We start from the raw sequence: 26,488 nt of genomic DNA, 5'->3' as shown, positions 1-26,488 counted from the left end.
CAGAGCATCCATTATTTGGAGGTTGGCTGATATATGCAGCAAGAATCCAATATGCCTGTACAACTGAGAGAACTTCAGATGCTGTTCGGGTGACCATCCCTTCCAAATGACTTTCAACTCATCTAAGGAATTTGACCGAGTGTCCATTCTGACTCGGGCTGGTAATACAATCACATGTTCCTTGCTCAGACTATCCCCTCGATGATTTTGTTGGCCCTCTGAGTATGACCGTATTGCGGATTCCTCTTCCCTGTGCACTGTTGTATCCTCCATATGAATGAATTAGGCCTTTCCCAAAATCTTGACAAAGTAATATGTATGCCTATGTGGATGCAAAATGTCAGACACGATATCAAGCATTTAAAGAAATATATATAAAGATTAAATCACACGGAGAATGATGAGGCTCCTGTCCCAACCCGAGGTAGGTCTATTTATTTGCAAGGTTCTTTTACGGTTCTATCCTAGGGAGGGAAACCCTATAGACAAGTATGTGTGGTTAACCTCTAATCCCTATTGACAACAAGGTCCGAGCATGTCACCTATCCTTACTCAATGGGTTTGGATAAAGTTCAAACTGAGTGGAGTGGTTCGCGTGCCCCCACAAACCTTGCCTCGTGGGGGCTAACGGTATTACACTCCTATCTAGTCCTACAGGGTGAAGCCCGGGTAGAAGACTGGTGGAAAAGTGTGTGAGTTCATATGCTTAGCCTATCCCCATCATCCCCACATATCATTCAATATTCACTCATATGTATCATACATTCACAAGATAACTATACAGGTAAATGTTTAAACATATATAATTAAATATTCACAATTATATAAACAATATTCACAAAATGGGTATGCACGCAAATATTCAATCACATATTCACAATTATATAAACAATATTAACAAAATAAGATGGAGCAATTAAAAGACTTATTAAATTCACATTTGGGATAGTTCCTAATTAATTATTGGCTTGACTCTCTAATGTCCCCAGCGGAGTCACCAAGCTGTTGCGACGTCCCGGGAGTGAGGTTGCCCCGAGACCAAAATTTTCCAAAATTTTAACCAGGGTTTGGATTTTAATCAAATGATAGATGTCCATCTTTGGTCAACCAGTATTCCCGAAAAGGACCATACATTTATTTACCATTCATTAACCCCTTTGAGCTCAAATTTTAAACCAACTTTTTCTCCAAGTCATTTTTCAAAATTTTAACTAGGGTTTGGGATTTTTAGTGTTTGCCAATTCATATGAGACAACAATTATTCGCCAAAAGAATGGCAAACCATCTTTCTGCTACCCAAAAGAAAGTCAAAGAAGAAAACCCTTGCTAGCCCTTTTGAGCATCACACCCTACACTGGGGCAGTTTTGAAAGATTAGTCCCAAATGGAGTCCAGATAAAAATGTGCTAAGATTCCTTCATAAAAGGAAAAGCAAAAGATTCATCAATAAAAAGAAAAAAAGAGGAAAAAGAGAATGAATAAAAAGGGACATATTTCATGTGTGATCTTTGACCAATGTTATCCCTGACAAAATTGTCAATTTTGGGCCACATTAAATTTTTTTTCCGTTAACCTATACCCCCAGCTTACATTACAGTCCAAATGAAAGTCCTGACTAGATTGTTACATGTTGTCTCAAGTGAATTGTTAGACTCAATGTTGAGTCTGAACTATGTTATGACCTGATCTCGAAAAGGTACGTAGGCAGCCTGTCTAATAGATAAGTTTGGTCAATAGATTGCTACAAATGGCAAACTGGGGCAGAAAAGTGTTATTATGGGATTGTTGAGCCAAAAGTTTCTTTTTCTTACAAGAACCCATATCCACAACCTACATTTCGTCTTGAATCTCAAAGACCATCTTGAGATCAGAGCATGGGCAAAAGCTTTACTAAACTTTGGGGAGTAAAAGAATGAATAACATTTGGGTTAAGGAGAGCTTCATTTGAAAACAGCATCAGATTTACAACAGTAAAATACAAAAAAGGGGGCTTTATTTGTAAAGACCTGGTTAGCCAGTGGAAGAGCTAAGATCATTTACTTAGGGGTTAGTTTACTAAGCTAACATAAAAACCATACGGCCTCAGAATACTGGTAAAACTTTTTCTTGGAGACAACATGTAAACCAGGTAAAATATCTACTTTGTGCATATAGTCCCCATTATTGAATGTGTGTCACATAAATGTATGACCATTCAAAAAAAAAAAAAAACCTCTCACTCATCAGAACCATCAAGAAAAACCAAAATTGGGAATCATCAGCCAAAGAGACATTTTGCAAAGACAAACCGCAGGGCGTTCCGGCCTGGGGTACTAAGTTGGTTCCGTAATATCTCCTTCAAATAGGAGATGGGACCATTGAATTACTTCTTGGGTATAGAAGTATTGAGATCTCGTATGGGAACCATCTTGTCACAGAGAAAGTATATTCTTGATCTTTTAGATGAGATTGGGCTGTTAGGATCCAAACTTGTTGATACACCTATGGATACTACTAGTAAGCTAGTGCCTAGGCATGGGTGGTTTGTTGCTTGACCCAGAACGGTATTAGAGCTTGTTGGAAAGTTGATCTATCTCACGGTCACTTTACAAGATATATCATTCTCAATAAGTGTTATGAGTCAGTTTTTTTTTATTCTCCAAGAGCAAGTCATTGGGATGTAGTAATTCACGTCTTGAGATATCTCAAAGGGGCACCTAGGAGAGTTATCATATGTCAAGATCGGGTGCACATTCAATTCAGGGATATACAGTTGCAGATTGGGCCATTCGCGAAGGTGCAGTCTTGTCAAACTGTGGCACAAGAGGGGCTAAAGAAGGAAAATTTTCTTGCTAATAATTGAGTGACTTCTAATGTGCAAGTTAGTAAGTTTGAAAAAAAATACAGATGGAAATTTTTATATTCAGGCAGGGAAGGATTATTCAAAAATAGGTTTGGTTAAGAAGTGTAAATGAACAAATTGTATTGAGTATAAAAAGAAATGGGGCGATGAATTGGTCAACAACAGTGAGTTTGATAGATTTTTTCTCTGTGGAGGTGATCTTTTATTGGATGAGACTCGTGATTAAATCAGGTATTTCTGATTCTTTTGGTGGACTTGGGGATATATTTCTTATGTGTCACCATTTCCAGTTGAAGGTTTGGATAGAGTTTTTATTTTTGAAGATGATGAATTCGGTAAAGGGTTTCCATTGGATCATCTTTGTATAGATGGAATTTTACGCACCCTTGCGGAGGAGATTGGTGGGTAGAGTATCAAAACTCAGCAGCTGATGGATAGGTTGGGATTGTGGATGTCTTATCTTGTAGGGCTAGAATTTTGCCTAAATGATGGTAAAACAAGGCGAGTAAAGGCCAACAGTAATTAACAAACTAGAAACTGACTTGTCAAACTAGTTTTCTATTTTTTGAGGCCTAATGCTATTTGAAATTTGGGTCTTCTAAGCATCTATGAATATCTATATTTTCTTTCATAGAGAACAGCTTTATAACAGACCTATTTTTTTGTTCTCTAATTTGTCTTTTTCCCTTTATTTGATGGGCTCTTAGTCCCTGCTTGTTGTACCTTCTCTTCTCTTTATCTAATATATCTTCATTTTTTTGTCCAAAAAAAAAAAAACCAGAATTTTTTAGCTGTGTGTTCATTAGGGATTGTATGCTGGAACCTTGACCTTAGGTGTCCGTCTAGAATTTCTTCTTCTTGCTGTTCTTTTTTATATTCAACAGTTATCTACTGACTTTAAAGGATAACTAGCACCTGTACTGTTTGATTTTCATCTTGGATTTCTCTTGAATTCCTCCTTCCAAAGCCCCAACCCTATCCTCCCTCAAAGTCTAACCCTAACAGCTCCAAAATTTCAATGAATATGCTCAATTGCTTTTTAAAAATCATGTTATCATTCAAATTTCTGTTCACTGTACTATAATATTTTTGCCTTCCTATTTAAACCTCAAATTGTAGTCATTTTCCTACTCTGCTAGCCCTATTCCTACATGTTTTCCTATCACTTAGGTCCCCATCAAACCATGGTAAACAAGCCTTATGTAGATTTTTCTTGAGCCTTTTCCCTCTTTGTCCACATCAAAGGAATGCATACACAAAACTTAGACATGAATACTATAAGTCCAACAACACATGCACACTTCATGAAGAAAGCTAGATAACTACACTCCAAATGCAACACTGCAACTTGTTAGATTACATTTGTCAAATATATAGAGAGATAGAAAATGAGACTCAAATAGAACATAACAACTTATCAAACTATATTTCAAGACATAAATTTATATAAGGCCTAGTTATGGTGGGGATTTGTTTGAGATATAATTGGTGAAAGAAAGTCCCACGACAGTTGAGCATATTTATCATAAATCTTACCTGAAGCAGAGAACAATATAGGTAATAATATAACAATCACAAAATTTGAGGTTAGGCTTTCTTTAGCATGAGTGGAGTGATTCATGTTATCACGTGGACTTCACTAGCCACTTTTTGAAGGCTTTTCTATCGAAACTAATAACGATGGTGCTTGGAGTTTAATTTATTTTAGTATTTATTGTCATGCTAAAAGTGTTTGTTTATCTTTCTTGAATGAGATGAATGTATTGAGAGTGCCTAACATAAGGTACTTTATTAGTGTCCATATCTCTTTCTCGTCTTTGTTTTCTTGCTTTATTTTGGAAAAGCTTGATGTACATGGTGGACCCATAGCCTAACAGCTTAAACTTTGAGGTTGAATGGTAGTCTGACATTAAAGGTTTTAAATAATGACTACACAGTGTCACAATTGTTATCCTAGGAAAACACCCACACTTTTGGAAGCCTAAAGTGTCAATGTTGGACATGTGTCTAATATTGACACCTGCTTGACACTTCTCGACACGTATCCAAGATGTTTTAAAAATCAATTACTTTATTTTTATTTTTGGTCATGATAGAGACACTTCCGCATCCTTCCCGACACAGCAAGGACACCTCCATGACACTTGTTGCACTGAAACACTGCATCTTGTTGCCCTTTTTATTCTGTTAACAAAATTGTAAAAGAATTGAGGAGAAGTCGACTAAGAGAGGTTCTTTGACATTGGAGTGATTTGACTTTGGAACCCTAGTGCTACTATGCCAAACTTGTAGAGAACCTTCCCCTCTCTCTCTGTCTCTGTCTCTGTCTCTCTCTCTCTCTCTCTAAAGCCATTGCCAATTTACCACTTTCTGGTTGGACTTTAGGCCATGCTCGTTGCCAACCATTAGCCATGCTCTTCAATTGTTCTTTTGTTGTTGGACCAATATTCAATAGCATGAATGTTGTTGATGATAGTATAAGTGTAATTTGTAAAATGTGTAATTGATAATTTTGCATGGATGGTTCTTATATTTCATTCTAAGAAAAATTACCACAATATTTGTCATATAAAAGGAAAACATTATATTAAATAATTAACTTATCTCTACTGGCATTAGTTTGCAATGTTCATCGGAGAGTCCATGGAGATTTATTTCTCAGGTTTATCCCTTATTCACTCCTCACATTAATTTTGTGGTAGGGAGGGGTTCTTGGATTCATTTTCGGAAAGATTAGTGTTTGGGGAATGATGTTCTATCCAAATATTGTCCTCATCTCTTTTGATTAAGCTGAGGGAAGGATACTATGATTTCTTTCTTTGTGGTTGATTTGGTTAGCCCTCTGGTTTCTTGGAACATTCATTTTAAAAGATCTGGAAATGATTGGGAGTTGATGGAACTTTCCTCCTTGTTCTCGCTATTGAACAATTGTCATCTTTCTTCAGCTAGGGATACTCAGTCTTGGGCTTTGGATCATTCAGGAGTATATTCTTGTAAATATTTTTTGAATTTTTGACTCGTTCCAACTCTTGTCTTCCTATATAATTTTGTATCTGGAAGGCCAAGGCTCCACCGTGGATGAGGATTTTCATTTAGTTGACTGTGCTTAATAGAATCAATACTAATAATCTGTTGCAAATCAGGAGAACTTTGAAGGCCTTATATCCAAATGTTTGTGTGCTTTGTTATTTGAATTTTAAGCAACGTATCATATGTTGTTACACAATGATTTTGCTTGGAGCATCATTGTTTGGTGTGTTGGGAGAACCTTGGGTTTGTCCAGCATTGGTGGAAGGAATGTGGGCTATTTCTTTTGAGGGTTTTGGAAGAAGGAAGATAGGGCTGCTCTTTGGAAATGCAGTATATTTGCCATGCTGTGGGGATTATGGTTGAAGCACTTTTTTTTTGTTTCTTTTTTCAGAGAATAAATTGAATTGGAAGCTGTTTTGAGAGAAGATTCAATACTTGGCCTCTTTATGGTGCGTTGGATTTGTATGCTTTAAGGGAGCTAGCTTTTCGAAAGTTGAATAAGAATGGAGGAATTTTTTTCTTTGTTATTTCATAGTATTTATTTGTTTTTTAGTTATTTTTTTTCTACATTTTTCCAAAAGTTTGATGGGCGATGTATCATTCCTTTTAGTAAATTATTCTCTTATTAATGAAATCTCATTTTTTTTTTGCTATATATATATATATATATATATATATATATCTGTGTGTCATATCCTAGTTTTTTCAAAATTGTCGTATCGTTGTCTCAGTATCATGTCATATTTGTGTCTCATGTTGGTATTGGTGCTTCCTAGTTATCAGAATGGAAAAAAGTACCCTGACCCTTGGTGTGACTGAAATTCAGGTCATTGCAACACCATAGCGGTCCATAATAACCACTATGGCATTGTTATGGGCTGTTATGGTCATTAGGGCCTGTCGGTGTGTAAAAGTTGACTTCCACCTTTTGCAAACTTTTCTGTCTTATGTTGTGCTTTAATCCCTCTTCTTCTCTCCTCCAACTTAGATCTACTTATCTGTTGCTTCAAAATAGAGACTTGGCCTTGAAATTTGAATCAAACGTCAGTCAGGTTCCAAGAACTTCTTTTAATTGACTATTTCTATGGATTTTTTTTGGTTGGTAGTTTGTACTTGATTCCAGCTAGGGGTCCTAACATAGATCTACATTGATTTTGGTAAAAAATCAACAATATTTTGTGCTTGGATGAGATTCCTATATCATTTTCTCTTTGGTGATTTTTTTCTCTGCTTTATTTGGTTATGTTTGTTATGTTAAGGCTTTGTTTGCATACTGCACAAGTTTGTAATTACCTTGGCTTAGGACTATTGTAAGACAAATTATTTAATATTAACTGAAAATAATTTCTTGTTGAATAAAGTTGGGTACAATAGAGTAGTGCTTCAATTGTGTTATGTGAATGTAGAATACCAATAAAACTAATATGAAGGTTCCATTGGACATCTATAAGACTAGTTGTGTTGTGTGGATTAGAATGTTGAGTAACTAAGGAACAACATATCCAAAAAATAGAAATTGTTGAAATGATACTTTTAAAGTGATGATGAATTGATGATATAATTATAAGAGATTAGGAATACATATTTGTGGTAAGTTAGGCGTAGTGCTTGTAAAAGATGAAATAATGGAAGGGTGGTTTAGATGGTTTGGGCACTTACAACCGAGGGTAAATAATGCATGGTGAAGAGGAGTGAGTGAGTTAATGTTAGTGGAGGAAAGGGAGGGGTAGACCTAGACTAAAGGGGCATTTCTTTGTTTTGACTTCTAAATAGAGGCTAATATCTGAACTAGATCGCTAATTAAGTGAATTGGTTAGACATCAAAGCATTTGATGGCAACCATGAATTTTCTTTAAATTCCTTTGATAAAATCAAGCATAGAAACATGTTTGATTCAAATTTAGAGGTTTCTTTTCCAATTATCATCATTACAAAAAATGAGAATGATAAAAAACTCAATACGCAAGTGATTGAAATTAAAGCAATAAATTTTATTTTTGTACAACAATAAATTAAACCATTTTTATTTGTAATTATTAATTAAATGTGTTACAAGAAAATATTATTTATGTTAGATTAAAAACTTTATATTATGTAATTGTTAATTAATTTTTTCAAATTTTTATGCTCCCAAGCATTGCAAAGGTTAAAATTAAAGAACAACACATATTTAGATATTAGATACCAAACAATTAAAATAATTCTTGTTAATGGTTATTTAGTCTTTTAGCATTATTATTATTTTGTGTTAAGAGTTTTGTTAGTTGTAAGTGTGAGTTAGTAAGGGTATTATGATCATTCCAATTGTACTTACATATATTATAGATAGAGAGAGAGGCCTATCATTGAGTTTAGGTCTTCCATTTTACCCAATTACTCAACATGGTATTAGAGCATGATGCAAACTAAACCCTACTCTACTCAGTCGTCGCCGGAAAACACCATTCCCACGGCTGCCTTTCCTAGATTCATTTCCATCCCATATTATTTCACAAAGCCAACCTTACATCCATAAACAGACCACACCACCGCCCCCACCCCCCCCCCCCCTGCACGATGACTCACGCCACAAAAACTCATTGCCTGAGGTGCCCCCACGTGTTGGCCAAATGTCGGAAGGGCTGACCCCACGTGCCGGCGCGTGAGTGAATTTCCAGCCACCTTTTTTCTTTTTCTCGTCTTTCCTTTGCCATGCCATGCTCTGATTCCTTCTCTAGACTATATTATTAAGCTGTTAGGTCAGTTTTTTGCTAAAAAATTCAACCTTTTCAGACTATGCACTTGTGGCATTCTGTTAATGTCTGTTCAAGGCTTGTGAAGGCTTCTTTGTGAGTTTTTTGGAGCCATGGCAGCATTCATATGTTCAGTTGTGAGGCTGTGGCAGTGCTATATCCATCGGTGAGTTGTTCACCTTGTCCGTGGCAGTGCGGCACCCAAGGAATGTTTGTTTGATGCTTTGTGAAGCTGTTTATCAATTGCTAATGAGTTTATTAGGTCTGAAACTGTGGGATTTGCTGTGTGTTTTTGAATCACTATTCTATTTCCTTCCATGTACCAAAATATCAAGCTGTTGGGCATGTGTTTTTGCTCCAAGACCCAATCTTTGTTGCGACAATGCACTCATGTGTTGCTTTCCAGAGGCTGCATTTGAGGTTGTTGGTGATTTGGTCATGGTAGTTTCGGTGGTTCACCCCTCCAATTGTTCCAGTGCTGAGTGTTGCTTTCTTGGGGCTGTGTGTGAGTTTCTTGGTGCTATGGCAGCCTTGTACTGATTTATCTGTGGCTTGTTCATGGTGGGTCACCTTGTTCGTGATTGTTCCAACTTTTGCAGCAATTAATCTTATGATCATTGGTCTGAGCTTGTGAATGTTAAGATGGCGTTTGCAAATCCCAAAAGTATGATTCCTTCATTAGTCACTTGTTTGAGTGAACCTCGTACTTTGACTATATCATAGGAGTATTCAAGGTGCCTATAGTATTAATTGTCTGAACAAGAATCTCTTCACATTGCTTCTTTTGCCTAGAAAGGTAGTCCTATAGTTTGCATGTCATTTGGTTTCCTTCCTACTAGTCCTTGGATTATCGATTCTACTGCCACTAATCATATAACAGGTGCAACCAACTTTGTTTTTGATCTCCAGTATCCTAAAAATCTCCCTCAAGTTACCATTGACGATGGATCCACTAATCCTCATGGCCTCATTCTCCTCTTCACCTCCAGATATCCTTTACCTTGCTGCCTCTACCTAGATACAGTTCCCTCCAGAGATACCTCCAATGATCACTGATCTCACCAATATGTTATTCTATGCCAAAACCTTCCATGGCTACTATGCTAGTCTAATAGACCATCACCTGACTTTCCCATCTTACCCTTTCCTCAATCCTCTTATCATCAAGCTATCATCCTTTAATACTCATGTATTATGGTATATATGGTATATTTCTGTTTTGCAGGTACATGCTGTATTCCTCCCACTCCAGGAGACGTACGCTTATCTTGATGATCCAGCCAATTAGAAATCCCTGTTTTGGGCTTTCCTCCAGTTGTTTGATCCTTTATTCACTTGGAGAAAGAAATTGACTACCCTCATGGGTAATCATAACCTTTGGAAGATGGACCCAGCAGAAGCAGCTTCAGTACACAGTATCTTCATTCTGCATAGATCATATTTCTACAATTCAAAGAGGAACCTCTTATGGTCCCAAAATCAAGTCTACGAATGGGATACGCTGTATAACTTCGCCAGTACATGGCCCAACTACAAGCCTTCACTATTGAATCATCTCTGTGAAATGAACAATCTGCAGTTCTGCTCTGAACTCGTCAAAGCCATTCCAGACGAGATTCCAGCTCCCAAACCACTTGACAAGGATCGCACTGACCATGACCCCATGGATACTGATGAAGATTATCTTTGGAAGAAGTCAACTTACCATCATCCGATCTATGGAGAGATCACGGATGAAGATTACATCAACCTCAACCTCTCGCCGTCTCATCGCATCTAGCCCCACAGACTGTAAATAAGGAGATATTTTGGAAAAGATATTTTGAGATATTTATATATAAATATCTTGGAGGAGATATTTATTTTGATTACTTAAAGGTTAAGTTAGGTTTTTCTTTATAAACTCTCATTCTCTCTTTCTCTAGACACGAACGACACACTCTCTCTCTCTCTCTCTCTAAGATTTCTGGGCCGTGTTTTGTAGGAATCGACGATCCGACGTTGCTACATGGATCAGGGAAGGAATCTCTATAGGTTCTATGGATCAAAATTTCATTTCGAAGATTTTCGAGTTTTTCTCAGAAATCAAGGTAAGGGTCGGCTTTTGCTTTTGGTCCAGTAGATCTATAGTATACGAGATTATATTGAAGTGTTGTTCTTCGAGTATTAGGTTTCGGGATTTTCATGCCGTTGTTTTGATCCGTTTAGGTTTAGGTTTCGGAAAGCTAGGGCTTGAGTTTTGGGTCGTTTCAGACTCTGATTCACACGCAGGTAAGGGGGTTATGTTAATACAGTGATTTATACAATATGAATTGATTGAAATGTTGAAATAACATTTAGATATCGAGTTACGGCAGTTTTAGGGTTTTCAGGCCCTGGTGAGTAAACCGGCTTTATTTTCGAAACCTACTGGTCAAATTCAAATGTTATATTTTTAGAATATTGTACTTGTCATTCCAAACCTTTTCATCGGTTGGAAATGTTGTTTTCGTTGTTTAAAACCCGTACTGTGATATTAACTGTTTATATTTACTTTCGGGTTGTTTTTGAATGTGGAAAACTGTGTGGCATGTGTTGATGTTGTGAAATTATGAAACTGTTGTTAAAATGCAGGAAGTTTATTTGATGGCTACGAGCCGGATTTCACGTAATGATGTGTTTTGTGAAATGATTTCAAAAGAGTGTTTAAATTGCTTAAATTGCACGATATGCTTTAGGAACCCTGGGGACTAATAGTGTAGGCACGGATCCGTTGCCAGTGAGGGCACCATACTTTTGATCTATATGAACCCAGGCTGTATTGAGACAGTAGGAGCAGTCTTAGTGTGAGTTTGCCTCTTGATCGTGTACCCAGGCTGTATTGAGACAGTAGGGATGGTCAACCCTGATTGTGGGGATTTATAGATGGTTTAGAGTTTGAGGGCATGTCCTATCCTGCATATCTGTACATTTATGTAATTGTGTATTATACACTATGAGGCCGTTCATATGATGAAAACGGGCTACATATTTTACAATTATAGAAACGATGATTACTTATGTTTATGTTTTTGTTAAACACTTAAAGCATGCTGGCCACACACTGTTATTATCTTAATCGTCCCTTGCTGAGAGGTGTCTCACCCTATAATACAAACTGTCTTTTTAGGTCCTTATCGAGGTTGAGATTAGCAAGGACTGGGACTGGGTAGCGATCTGTTTTTGAGTGAGCGTCTCCACGAGCTTGATTTTGTAGGTTATGTTATAGGTTTTCAGAACTTGTAAAATGTTGTAAGACTCGAAGATGCGTCGAATATCATACAATATTGTATTTGGATGTTGGAATAACTGTATGTATCTATCAGACAGTTAGAACTCTGGTAATAGTTTGATGGATGTTTATGTTTTCCGCTGCGTATATATCTGTTGAGAAGTATATTAGGTACACAGACATCACTACAGTAACACCCGGGCCTTAAGTTGGGATCGGGGTGTTACAGGTGGTATCAGAGCCTAGGTTTGCTAGGTTTTGCAGACTTTGATGGTCAGTGAGTAAATTACCTGAGTATTGGCTGTAATAAGATAGAGTTAGTGAGTTAGTCGGGTTTTAGTCCTGAGGTTGGGAGGAGGGAGTTCCTTCGACGGTCTTCTGTGCTTTTCCGGGAATGACGATTTTAGAAAAACCATGGTAAATCCATTGATGATTTCGTTTCTAGGTTGAGAGACTTGACTCGGATGTCGAGATGAGAGGTTAGACGGTCTAGTGTGTATGGGCTATGGGTGTTTCGAATACGTGTTGTTTAATCTTCTTGTTCCATATTTGCATTTATTGTGTTAAATGTGGAATGATTAAGTCAGCTTTTACCTGTGTACAGGATGGAACCCAGAGGGAAGGGGATTATGGCAGGATGCGATAATCACCTCGATGCCTCCAGTGAGGATGAGATTGAGGCTCCTGTTTTCCTCCGCGATATAGCGTAGGCAGGCCAGGAAGGAACCTAGGAGGGGTTCTAGGGAGCAGGATCAGATGGCTGTAGATAGAGGCTGCATGTACTACCAATTCTCCAGAACGAATCTGCTGGCATTTTCGGGAGGGCCAAACCTGATTGCAGTAGAGGACTAGTTACAAGAGATGGAGGATCTGCTGGAGGTGTCTAAGTGCATAGAGGAATAGAAGGTTAAATACGCCGCCCTCAAGCTGGTGGGGGAGGCTAAGAGATGGTGGCGATCAGTTAGGCTAGTCGAGGAGCAGCGCCCAGGGTACGTGTTGACTACCTGGAGTCGCTTCAAGGAGGTGTTTTCGTGCGATACTTCCCCATCGCCACCCATGAGGCGAAGTTTGAGGAATTCCTCCACTTGACTCAGGGATCGATGCCGCTGCAGCAGTACGTGGTTAGGTTCGTGGAGTTATCTCGGTTTGCGCCTCACATGGTTTCAGATAAGCCAAAGAAGGCTCGTATGTTTGAGAGGGGCCTGAAGTAGGCTATGTGCGCGTAGGTGGCAGTGTTGATGGTCTAGGGCTTTTACGAGCTTGTGGATAGAGCGATGGCAGTTAAAGCTAGTATCTAAGAGGGGGAGAGAGAGAGGCGAATCAGAAGAAGAGGCCTTTTCCCTAGAATTCGCAGTCAAGCTCTAGTAAGAGTTATTGGAAGAAGTCCGGTAGTCCTTCGGGCCAACAGCAGCAGTAGTCGGGTTCTTAGGCTTCCCAGGGGAGTTCAGAGAAGCCAATGTGTCCCAAGTGCCAGAAACAACATTGGAGCGAGTGCAAGTCTTGATTCACGGTCTGCTACAGGTTCGGGGAGTCAGGGCATCTGATACGAGACTATTGGACGACAGTGACTCTCCCTTCAACACAGGCTCAGAACCGGGGTGGTAACCAGGCACCTCGAGGTGGTCACTGGGGAGGCACCGCTCAGGCTAGGGTGTACTCGATGACGCCGGGCGTTGCAGAGAACGCCAACAATGTGGTGATAGGTACCATTTATAGCTTATTATATAATGCTGTAGTTCTTTTTGATTCAGATGCAACCCACTCCTTTATATCTCGAGAATTTGCTAAATGGTGTGGAGTGGACGCTCAACCGTTAGAAGTCGAGTTAGGTGTGGATACGCTATCAGGGTTAGTGGTGGTATGCAGTAAAGTGGTCAGGGATTACCCGATAGAGATTTAGGGGAGGAGGCTGCCTGCCAGTCTAATCGTGTTTGATATGCATGGGTTTGATGTAATCCTAGGGATGGATTGGCTGGCATCCAGTTTTGTGAGCATTGATTGCCGTAGGAAGGAAGTAGTGTTTAGGCCTCTTGGAGAGCAAGAATTTCTATTTGTTGGGTCGTATGTACGTTCTGCACCACGGATCCTCTCGGCGATGCAGGCGCGACAGCTGCTTCTGGAGGGTTGTCAGGGATACCTGGCAAGTGTGAAAGAGTCACCTAAGGAAGGGTTGAAGTTAGAGGGTATCCCGGTGATAAAGGAGTTCTCCGATGTTTTTCCTGAAGACTTGCCATGGTTGCCTCCAGACAGGGAAGTGGAGTTTGCTATTGAGTTAGCACTGAGGACGACACCAATCTCCAAGGCGCCTTACAGGATGGCTCTACCTGAGTTGAAAAAGCTAAAGGAGCAGTTGCGGGAACTTTTGGACAAGGGGTTCATCAGGCCGAGCGTGTCACTCTGGGGTGCACCTATGTTGTTTATGAAAAAGAAGGACGGGTCGATGAGGATGTGCATTGATTACTGGGAGATCAATAAGGTGATTGTGAAGAACAGATATCCGTTGCCTCGGATTGACGACTTGTTTGACCAATTGCAGGGCACTCAAGTCTTTTCGAAGATCGATTTGTGGTTCGGGTATCACCAGCTGAAGGTGAAAGTAAAGGATGTATCGAAACTGCTTTTCAAACCCAGTATGACCATTACGAGTTTTTGGTTATGCCGTTTGGTTTGACGAATGCACTTGCAGCATTCATGGACTTGATGAACAGGGTGTTCCATGAGTACCTGGATAAATTCGTGGTGGTGTTCATTGACGACATCTTGGTGTATTTGAAGAGTTCAGCAGTGCATGATGTTCATCTTAGAGTAGTCCTTCAGGTACTTAGAGAGAAGGAACTATTCGCTAAATTCAAGAAATGTGAATTCTGGCTTGAGTAGATTGCATTTCTAGGGCATGTGGTGTCCAAGGAGGGGATTTCAGTTGACCCAGGTAAAGTTGAGGCAGTAGTTAACTGGACGAGACCAAGGAACGTGCATGAGGTTTGTAGTTTCTTAGATCTGGCCGGGTATTATCGTTGGTTCGCCGAGGGCTTTTCTAAGTTGTCGGGACCTTTGTTGCAACTTACCAGGAAGGGTAGCAGGTTTGCATGGATTGGAGACTGCGAGTAGAGTTCCCAAGAGTTGAAGCGGCGCTTGGTCACAACTCCAGTGTTGACCATTCCATCAGGGGATGGTGGTTTCGTGATCTACAGTGACGCGTCCCTGAAGGGACTAGGTTGTGTTTTGATGCAATAGGGTAAAGTAGTTGCCTACGCTTCTCGTCAGCTCAAGGAGTACGAGAAGAATTACCTACGCATGATTTGGAGCTGGCAGCAGTTGTGTTTGCTCTAAAGATCTGGCGGTACTATCTGTATGGTGCGAAGTGCCAGATCTTCACTGATCATAAGAGTCTCAAATACTTCTTCACCCAGAAGGAGTTGAATATGAGGCAGCGTAGGTGGCTCGAATTGATCAAATACTATGACTGTACCATTAGCTATCACTCCGGAAAAGCTAATGTGGTAGTTGATGCGCTGAGTCGGAAGTCGGTGGAGGCGTCGGTTTCAGCAGTTGTGGGGTAGCATCAAATCAGGATGGATCTAGAGAGATTGAGGGTAGAGCTGGTGGACAGGGATCCCCAGGCCTTCGTTGCCGGGTTGGTGGTTCGGCCGACCTTACGAGAATGAATCAAAGCTGCTCAGTTGAACGACGCGGAGTTGGTAAAGATTGTGGAGAAACTGCAGAGCAAACCACATTCGGACTTTAATGTCTTTGAAGATGGAGTTCTCAGATTCCACACTAGGCTGTGTGTACCAAACAACGCAGAGATAAAGAGGATGATTCTAGAGGAGGCTCATCGCTCTCTTTATACTGTTCATCTAGGGAGCACGAAAATGTATAGAGATCTGTGAGAATCGTTTTGGTGGAGTAATATGAAGAGGGAAGTGACTGGGTTTGTTGGGCAATGCTTGACATGTCAGCAGGTGAAGGCTGAGCATCAGAAACCAGCAGGACCACTACAGCCGCTTGACATTACCAAGTGGAAGTGGGAACACATCTTGACGGATTTTGTTTCGAGGATGCCTTCAGTGGTGCACAGACAGAATGCTATCTAGGTGGTGGTAGATTGGATGACGAAGACGGCACACTTCATTCCAATCAGAGTCAGCTATTTTATGAATAGGCTAGCAAAGTTGTACGTACAAGAGGTAGTACGGCTCCATGGCGTCCCAGTGTCTATCGTTTCAGATCGAGACTCACGTTCCATGTCTCGGTTCTGGAAGGGGTTGCAGGATGCGTTGGGGTCACAGCTCACGTTCAGCATGACGTTTCACCTGCAGACGGATGGGCAGTCTGAAAGGACGATTCATATTTCGGAGGATATGCTGCGGGCATACGTGTTGGATTTCGGTAACAGTTGGATCCGGTATCTACCGCTCGTAGAATTTGCTTATAACAACAACTATCAAGCCAGTATTGAGATGACACCATATGATGCCTTGTATGGTCGTTGGTGCCTAACTCCATTGTACTGGGATGAGGTAGGTGAGCGGTAGATTTTGGGACCAGAGTTGGTTCAGCAGACCTCTGCAAAAGTCAAGCTTATTAGAGAAAGGATTAGATCAGCTTAGAGTCGGCAAAGAGTTATGTCGATACTCGCCGACGGGAACTAAAATTTGATATCGGAGATATGGTATTTCTGAGGGTTGCTCCTATGAAAGGAGTGATGTGGTTCGGGAGGAAGGGCAAGTTGAGTCCTCAGTACATTGGGTTGTTCGAGATCCTGGAGATGATAGGTTCAGTTGCTTATTGGGTAGCCTTACCCCCGACTTTATCTAGGGTGCATGATGTGTTTAACGTGTCGGTGCTGAGGAAGTATGTGCCAGATCCGTTGCACGTGATTAGTTATAAGTCCTTAGAGATCAGTGAAGCGCTAGCTTACGGTGAGGTACTGGTTCAGATTTTGTATCAGAAGGTACGAAATCTGCGTACCAAGGAGATACCATTGGTAAAGGTGCTATGGTGTAACCACGTGGTTGAGGAGGCTTCTTGGGATATAGAGGCCAAGATACGTCAGAAGTATCCTCAACTATTCAGAGATGTTCAGAGTTAGACAGGTAATGTAGATATATGAGTGTATCCCTTTTTGCTTATGGTAAGAATATGTGGATTGTTTCTGGGAGAGTTTGTATATGTAATGTGAGCTTCCGAGACTATTGTATATAACCACGATATTCTTCCGCCATAAATAAGGGTAGGTAATAAATTTGGGACAGGGCTACTATGTGGGTGGCGGCCAGCTCTTCCTAGAGATAGAGCAGTTAGAGTTCAGACGATGTGATAGGAACAGTTAGTAAATTTCAATGACGAAATTTTATAAGGAGGGGAGATTGTAGTAACCTGATAAATATATATATATATATATATATAATAAAAAATAAATAAATAAGGAGATATTTTGGAGAAGATATTTTGAAAGGAGATATTTTGAGATATTTATATACAAATATCTTGGAGGAGATATTTATTTTGATTACTTAAAGGTTAAGTTAGGTTTTTCTTTATAAACTCTCATTCTCTCTCTCTCTCTCTCTAGACATGAACTCCACTCTCTCTCTCTCTCTCTCTAAGATTTCTGTGCCGTGTGTTGCCGGAATCGACGATCCGACGTCGCTACGTGGATTAGGGAAGGAATCTCTACAGGTTCCACGAATCAGAATTTCATTTCACAGATTTCCCAGTTTTTCTCAGAAATCGAGGTAAGGGTCGGTTTTTGCTTTTGGTCAGGTAGATCTATAGTATAAGAGATTATACTAAAGTATTGTTCTTCAAGTATTAGGTTTCGGGGTTTTCGTGCCGTTGTTTTGAACCGTTTAGGTTCGGGTTTCAGAAAGCTTGGGCTTGAGTTTTAGGTCGTTTCGGACTCTGATTCACCCGCAGGTAAGGGGGTTATGTTAATACAGTGATTTATACAATATGAATCGATTGAAATGTTGAAATAACATTTAGATATCGAGTTACAGCAGTTTTAGGGTTTCTGGGCACCGGTTCCGTAAACCGGCTTTATTTTCAAAACCAACCGGTCAAATTCAAATGTTATATTTTTAGAATATTGTACTTGTCATTCCGGACCTTTTTACCGGTTGGAAATGTTGTTTTCATTGTTTAAAACCCATACTGTGATATTAACTGTTTATATTTACTTTCGGGTTGTTTTCGAATGTGGAAAACTGTGTGGCATGTGTTGATGTTGTGAAATTCTGAAACTGTTGTGAAAAAGCAGGAAGTTTATTTGACGGCTACGAGCCGGATTTTACGTAATGATGTGTTTTGTGAAATGATTTCAAAAGAGTGTTTAAATTGCTTAAATTGCACGATATGCTTTAGGAGCCTTGGGGACTAATAGTGTAGGCACGGATCCGTTGCCAGTGAGGGCACCATACTTTTGATTTATATGAACTTAGGCTATATTGAGACAGTAGGAGCGGTCTTAGTGTGAGTTTGCCTCTTGATCGTGTACCCAGGCTGTATTGCGACAGTAGGGGCAGTCAACCTTGATTGTGGGGATTTATAGATGGTTTAGAGTTTGAGGGCGTGTCCTATCCTGCATTTTTGTACATTTATGTAATTGTTGTTATATACTATGGAGCTGTTCAAATGATGAAAATGGGCTACGTATTTTACAATTACGGAAACGATGATTACATATGTTTATGTTTTTGTTAAATACTTAAAGCATGCTGGCCACACACTATTATTAGCTTAATCGTCCCTTGCTGCAAGGTGTCTTACCCTATCATACAAACTGTCTTTTCAGGTCCTTATTGAGGTTGAGATTAGCAAGGACTGGGGCAGAGTAGCGATCTGTTTTTGAGTGAGTGTCTCCATGTGCTCGATTTTGTAGGTTATGTTATAGGTTTTCAGAACTTGTGAAATGTTGTAAGACTCGAGGATGCTTTGAGTATCATACAATATTGTATTTGGATGTTGGAATAGCTGTATGTATCTATCAGGCAGTTAGAACTCTGGTAATAGTTGATGGATGTTTATGTTTTCCGTTGCGTATATATCTGTTGAGAAGTATATCAGGTACACAGACATCACTACAGTAACACCCGGGCCGTAAGTTGGGACCGGGGTGTTACAATAGGAACAGTAAATCCTACTCCTTCTATCTCTCCTTCTTCTGCTTTATACATTCCTAAATCTCCTTTCAATCTAATGTTTGTTAGTAAGCTTATGAAGTCACTAAATTGTTCTATCACATTCCTTCCTGATTATGTGGTTATTTAGAATCTAAAGACGGGAAAGACAATTGGCATAGGACATGAGGCTCGTGGACTATACTACTTTGAATCACCTTCTCTACCCATTGCCTGCATAGTCGCAGCTACACCACTCCAATCCATTGTCGTCTTGGTCATCCGTCCTTGGACAAGTTGAAATAGCTAGTCCCTACATTGACTTCTGTGTCTAATCTGGAGTTTGGGCCTTGTCAATTGGGCAAGCATCATCGTGTTCCCTTTGCTCCCTGGGTCAACAAACGGGTGGTTAGTCCTTTCATTCTTGTCCATTATGATATTTGAGGTCCTAGTCGTGTGACATCAAAGTTGGGGTTTCAGTACATTGTTACATTTGTTGATGACTACTCTAGGATGACTTGGTTATATTTAATGAAAGATCGTTTCAAGTTGTTTGATATCTTTTGTGCTTTATGTTCCCAAATAAAGACTCAATTTGACATGCCAGTCAAGATACTTCATAGTGATAATGCTAAGGAATACTTTAGTACCCAATTCAATACTAATACGACTAAGTCTGGTATGATCCATCTGTCCTTTCGTTCCCACACTCCACAACAAAATGGAGTTGTAGAGTGGAAAAATAGACATATTCTTGAAGTCACTCGTACCCTATTGTTTCAAATGAATGTCCCCAAAGTCTTTTGGAGTGATGTTGTGCTCACAGCTTGCTCCCCTATCAATAAAATGCCATCCTCTGCCCTTGGTGGTAAAATCCCATATTCATTTATCTTTCCTAAGGCTCCTTTGATCTCCCTTCCTCCTTGTATATTTGGTTGTGTCCTTTGTCCATCAGTTATCTCTAGGAATGGATAAGTTGGATCCTCATGATATCAAATGCATTTTTCTGGGCTATTCCTATACTTAAAAGGAATAGTAATGTTATAATCCTACTTGACATTAATTCTTTGTTTCTGTTGATGTCACCTTTTATGAGTCTACACCATTCTACTCTGATTCCTTGAGTTCTATTGACCTTGATGAGTCCCTTCCTTTGCCTTGCCTTCTAGATCCAAACCTAGCATCTGTGCCCAATCCTCTTACTTCTTCATCCAGGTTGAGTCCTCATTGATTGAATCATCCCAATTTGCAAGTATACACATGACGACTCAAGGGGGAAGTGCCTCCTCTAGCTTCTACTACTATGCCTCTAGTTCCCTTGTCGGATGATCTTATTTCTCGTGATATTGATCCTTCAATAGATGTTCGAAAAGGTAAAAACACTTGTACCCAACATCTGATCTCTAATTTTTTTTGTTATGATTTCTTGTCACCCTCTTATTACTGTTTTTTCAGTACTCTGTCTTTTGTTGCTCTTCTAAGATCTATTTTTGCAGTCCTATCCCATTTTGGGTGGAGGACGACAATGGTTGAAGATATGCATGCACTACATGATAATGATACTTTGGATTTGGTAAGTCTTCCTCCTGATAAGTTTGTGGTTGGTTGTCACTGGGTGTACAATGTGAAAGTCAATCTTGATGGTTCCGTAGCTCGTCTGAAGGCTTGCCTTGTTGCTAAGGGGTGTACTCAGGTGTATGGTTTGGATTATTCAGACATATTCTCCCCGGTAGCTAAACTTGCCTCGATACGTTTGTCCATTTTGTTAGCCACCACTTGTCATTGGCCTCTACATTAGTTAGATATGAAGAATGTTTTCCTACATGGTGATCTTCATGTAGAGGTATATATGGAGCAACCCCTTGGGTTTGTTGCTCAGGGGGAGTCGGCCTTAGTATGTTAGCTCAAGAAGTCATTGTATGGATTAAAACAATCTCCAAGAGCATGGTTTGACCGTTTTAGTGTTGTAGTACTTGAGTTTGGCCTTTATCAATATGCAATAGATCACTTTGTATTCCGTCTAATAGTTTTTTGCTTATTGTATGTGGATGACATTGTGATCGCTGGTGATGATGATCGTGGCATCCAAGAGCTAAGCTTTTTTTACAGAGTAAGTTTCAAACCAAAGACTTAGGACCATTGAAGTACTTCTTGGGTATAGAAGTATCGAGATCGCGTACGGGATTTGTCTTGTCACAGAGGAAGTATGTTCTTGATCTTTTAGATGGGACGAGGCTATTGGGATCCAAACTTGTTGATACACCTATGGATCCTAATAGTAAGTTAAATCTAGATATGGGTGATTTGTTGCCTAACCTAGATCAGTATTGGAGACTTGTTGGAAAGTTAATTTATCTCACAATCACTTGGCCAGATATATCCTTCGCAACAAGTGTTGTGAGTCAGTTTCTCGATTCCCTGAGAATAAGTCACTGGGATGGAGTAATTTGCATTTTTAGATATCTCAAAGGTGCATCAAGGAGAGGTCTTTTATACCAGGATCGAGGTCACACTCATATGCAAGGATATACAGATGCAGATTGGGCCGGATCTCCTTCCGATCGAAGATCCACAACTGGGTATTGTATCTTTGTTGGTGGTAATTTGGTGTCTTGGAAAAGTAAGAAACAAATTGTGGTTGCCAGGTCAAGTGCTGAGTCAGAGTATCGGGCTACGACGCACACTACATGTGAACTTGTTTGGCTAAAGAACATGTTTAAAAAACTAGGTTTTCCTCATTCTCAGCCTATGGAGTTTATGTGTGATAATTAAGCTGCTATTCATATTACCTCTAACCCTATCTTCCATGAGCGGACGAAGCACATTGAAGTTGATTGCCACTTTATTCGAGAGAAACTTGTACAGAAGCTCATTACGACCACTTACATGAAGTTTGAGTTTTCAGCTTGCTGATTTGTTCACTAAAGCCTTGGGAGGTGCTCACATGAAATTCATTTATAACAAGCTAGGAGCATGTGATATGTATGCTCCAGCTTGAGGGCGAGTGTTAATGGTTATTTAGTCTTTTAGCATTATTATTATTATTGGTGTTAGAGTTTTGTTTGTAATAAGTGTGAGTTAGTAAGGGTACTATGGTCATTCCAATTGTACTTACATATATAATAAATAGAGGGAGAGACCTATCATTGAGTTTAGGTATTCCATTTTACCCATTTATTCAACGATTCAGATTTAGATTCAGCGACTGGTTCAAGTTCAATTTGGAACTGCTTCACAAAATCATATTTGAATTCAATGTTTACCAAACATTCCCTATCTTGGATTGAGATTGTAAGAGTTTTGGCAATGATCCAACTTGAGGACAATATTTCCCTAGATTGTGTGGAATGGCTAAAGAGGATTTATGTAGCTGGCTCCACCTAGCCACTAGCAAAATTTTCATTTTAGTTACATATTTTGTCACAGTGAGATTGTATTTATGCTATACATACACTAATTTGTCCAATTATCTATTTTTTTAATGTCTCTAATTATTTGCTTGCCTATTGTTTTAGTCATTTCCCAAAATTTTAGTCATATAAAGTAGTGAAAAGTACAAGAAATATAGTTTGTTTCTCAATGATGCACTAAAAGAAATCTAAAATGATTTTGCCTACTAAAGAATATTTGTATGTTGATTATGATTAGCCAAAATACATTACAAATCATTCTTCAGAAGATTACTTGCATATTCTTAATTTGGGCATGGCTGTGCCTATGCATGCTTCCAAAAAAATTAATGGTTGTCACTGTCACCTCCCACTGCATGACATTTTCTTCTCCCTTTCTGCGACATGTATGGCAATATTGCGAATGCTATAGTGATCACATTTTAGAACCATGCTGACATTGCTTCAGGAAAGAAAAATTGAGATGGCATTGCCAAAGAGCTCTATAAGAGAGTGAATTGGTAGAGAGCAAGCTTAACCTCTGATATATGCTACTGATACCATGTTTGAATTACCCCTACACATAAAAGCTTACATGCTTGGTTGTGGGTTGACAATGTATATTGTCTTAATATTCCTCTATTGAGTTGCACGTGGGGAGGTGAACAAGCAATGAATAACACCCATTATGGGGAATAAGATGCTTTTTAACAAACAAGCAATAAACATGGTAACAATAATTTGAATTCAGAACCTCCTGGAAACTATGGCTTTGATACCATGTGAAACAACCAGTTACTCTAAAAGCACAAGCTTGTAGAGGAGCAGTTTTATTACTTTCATGTATATTACTGCAGATATATTTATTGATTTATCCCTTCTGAGCTGATTCTTTCATATTATTCATTTATGCTTCCCATCTGATAAATCACACCATGCCTAATCTTTTATGTATAGGTAGCAAGCCAAGAGACATGTGGAACCTTGGGTGCTATTGTGAGAAGCCAAATGGGCAGGCAACAGGTTGGTTTCCTTACTAACAGACATGTTGCTGTTGACTTAAATTACCCAAATCAGAAGATGTTTCATCCATTGCCACCAACACTTGGACCAGGAGTATATCTTGGTGCTGTAGAGAGAGCTACTTCATTTATCACAGATGATCTTTGGTATGACATATTTGCTGGAATAAACCCAGGTACTTCAGCAATGGATCTTATTGATGTAATTTATGTAGCTTTGGAGATGGGTAATGGTCTCTTCCTTATTTAAGATTACAACTCATTTACAAATCGAGGACTAGTACCAAAGTTTAAGCAACCAATTTATGGAATACGTTCAAAGTTGTTCCATGCAATTGCAATGCCCATCTAGAACCTGTTAAATTGAATTTTAGTTGCAGTCTTCTTCCGACTTTGCACACAGAACCCATTCTAATACAGAAGAGGGGATAACAAGGTATTGATGAACCTGCTTTGGTGCTTGCAGGTTCATGCATATATTGATGGCACAAGTAAATTAATATTGCACAAAAACACTATTCAAAGTCCAATCCTACTTGCTGATATGTGTGGTTGGGTCCTTGATCAGCCAATTGGCCTACATGATTACCATTATCACTTTAGTTTATCGTAGTATGGCACCATATGCCAATTAGCATTGCACAAGGTTAAATGACATCTCAATTTACTGGTTTTCATGTAGGATCTGTTAAGTTGAGACTGGAATTTATAACCACATGTGGATAGTAAATGTTTCTTGACAATTCTTTTCCTTCGTTTCTTGGTATTTTCTAAGACAAAACACTTCTGGCAAAATTTTGTCAGTTGGTGCATTTATGCAATTAGTACGAGCATCATTTTCTCCCATGTACCCAACTCAGTTTACCCCCCCCCCCTCCCCTTTTATGACCTGGAACTCCTAACTAGACAGGGTTTTCAGAAACCCTTTTTTTTTTGGGTTGGGGGGGGGGGGGTGTTGAAGGGGGTGAAACCATTGCCACCCGCCTATTGACACACCCCTGGTAAACTCAGTTTACCCTCTTCTTCTCCTGATTTGATCATCATAAATGATTCTTGCTTTTTCGTTATGGCCTTTAATTGCTTTTTCTTTTTCGGTCTCAATAGATAAATTTGTCTTTATTCAAGTGATTTTGTCTTGTCTTATTCTGATCACCATACATACACTACAATTTGGTCCATCCGCAGAGACATTTGTGAGAGCAGATGGGGCATTTATCCCTTTTGCTGATGATTTTGACATGTCAACCATAACTACATCAGTGAAAGGTGTAGGAGAGATTGGTGATGTCAAGGTTATAGATTTGCAGTCCCCAATCAGTAGCCTTGTTGGGAAGCAAGTTGTGAAGGTTGGAAGAAGTTCTGGCTTGACTACTGGAATCATATTGGCTTATGCCCTTGACTATTATGATGAGAAAGGTGTATGCTTCTTAACAGATTTGCTTGTCGTGGGTGAGAACCATCGGACGTTTGACCTTGAAGGAGACAGTGGAAGTCTTATCATATTAAAGGGTGAGAATGGGGAAAAGCCTCAACCAATTGGGATCATATGGGGTGGAACAGCTAACCGTGGCCGACTCAAGTTAAAAGTTGGTCAACCTCCAGAGAATTGGACCAGTGGGGTTGATCTTGGACGCCTTCTCAATCTCCTTGAACTGGATCTCATCACAACTAGCGAAGGGCTTAAGGGTTTGTGCTTGCCTTTTTTTTCTTATGCCTGTCCTTTTGACTTTTTACATTTTTATTTGTCTCAGCGATGCTTGAGATCTTTTTTCTGACTTGTTCCACTGATAGGAACTCATAGGCACCTCTTTCAATAACGAGGATATTTGTTGTTTTTAGTCATAGAAAGGGCTTTCAAGGTTGATGAAATTGTATGCTGGCCTTTTATCCACAGTGAAGACTAAAAATAGTCGGATTTTTTTTTTTCTAGTGGTTGGTACATATGTTTTATGCATGATGCAAAGACAGGAGGCTGTGTACAAAACAGTGCACAGAAAAAACTTTATTTTGAAATGAATATCTAATACACATACATGTATACATATATGTGTGCATCGTTGTATTTATGTATGTTCCTTGTGACTTTTTTTGGGCGAGGCGTATGTTCCTTAAGACCTTGTTTTAATTGCCCATGTACTGTTAACTACAGAGGCTGTGTGGGAACAAAGGGCTGCCTCTGCAACAGCAATTGACTCCACGGCCCAGGATTCATCACCGGCTGATAGATTGCCTTTGAAGCAAAAAGTAGAAGAAAAATTTGAGCCACTGGGCCTTCAGATCCAGCAAATTCCTTCAGAAGGTGGACCCAGCTACCTGGACATGAATTCATCACCGTTGCAGATGGAGACTGACTTTCACATAGAAGATGGGATCATGGCAAGTCCCACTATTGAACATCCTTCCATCCAAAACTTCTTTGGAAGATCTCCACTCCATCAAAACAACCATGTAGATGCCAAGTCTGGTCCTAAAAATCTCTTTGCACTGCGAAACTCCTCCAATGAAGATACCGGTGTTTCATTGCAGCTGGGTGACTCTGAATCCAAAAGAAGGCATTCAGATCCTTCAACAAGTGCCGAAGAACCAAACATGAACTAATTGAGTTTGTGCCTGGATCCTCCAGAAATAGAGCATTTTTTATGTTGCATTTCTAAATGTTGCAACTTTCTCCAACTCTTAGCTCCTTCAAAATGGTCCAGTGAAGATGACTTTTTTGTACATCAATTTTCTTATCCCACATAATTGGGTTATTCAAAAGGGTTCCATTTGGATAGGGCGACTGGATTTGTAGAGGGAATTGTTTCACCAAATTCACTCTAGAAAAGACCAGGAAGAAATGCCGATGACCAAACCTCTCAATTGACTCATCTCTCTCTCTCTCTCTCTCTCTCTCTCTCTCTCTCTCTCTCTCTCTGGAGAGCTGTTTGCTTCACTTCATCAATTGATCATGGGCTGATGCAAGCTTGAATTTTAAAAATTAACTAGAAAAGATATCCTAAAAATGTAAGCATAGAGTAAGCTGTAACATACGTTCAGTTTAGTATTCTAGTACAAATAAAAGGCTAAGGGCTATTTAGATATGGAAAATAGTTTTATTTTTTTA

General features: G+C 39.5%; 1 protein-coding gene across 1 annotated transcript in view; it reads left to right on the top strand.

Moving 5' to 3' along the window:
- LOC131143793 (protein NARROW LEAF 1) overlaps positions 1 to 26,142 on the top strand; it is a 41,193-nt gene extending 15,051 nt beyond the window's left edge. Inside the window, exons 4-6 of the mRNA XM_058092141.1 lie at positions 23,321 to 23,561; positions 24,571 to 25,071; positions 25,535 to 26,142. Coding sequence (XP_057948124.1) covers positions 23,321 to 23,561; positions 24,571 to 25,071; positions 25,535 to 25,983 — 1,191 coding nt within the window. The 3' untranslated portion in view covers positions 25,984 to 26,142. The remainder of the gene's footprint in view (positions 1 to 23,320; positions 23,562 to 24,570; positions 25,072 to 25,534) is intronic.
- Positions 26,143 to 26,488: the final 346 nt, after the last annotated feature.

Source organism: Malania oleifera, chromosome 12 (assembly GCF_029873635.1).
Source record: "Malania oleifera isolate guangnan ecotype guangnan chromosome 12, ASM2987363v1, whole genome shotgun sequence".
Classification (NCBI taxonomy): domain Eukaryota; kingdom Viridiplantae; phylum Streptophyta; class Magnoliopsida; order Santalales; family Ximeniaceae; genus Malania; species Malania oleifera.
This window is presented reverse-complemented; position numbering and strand designations above follow the sequence as displayed.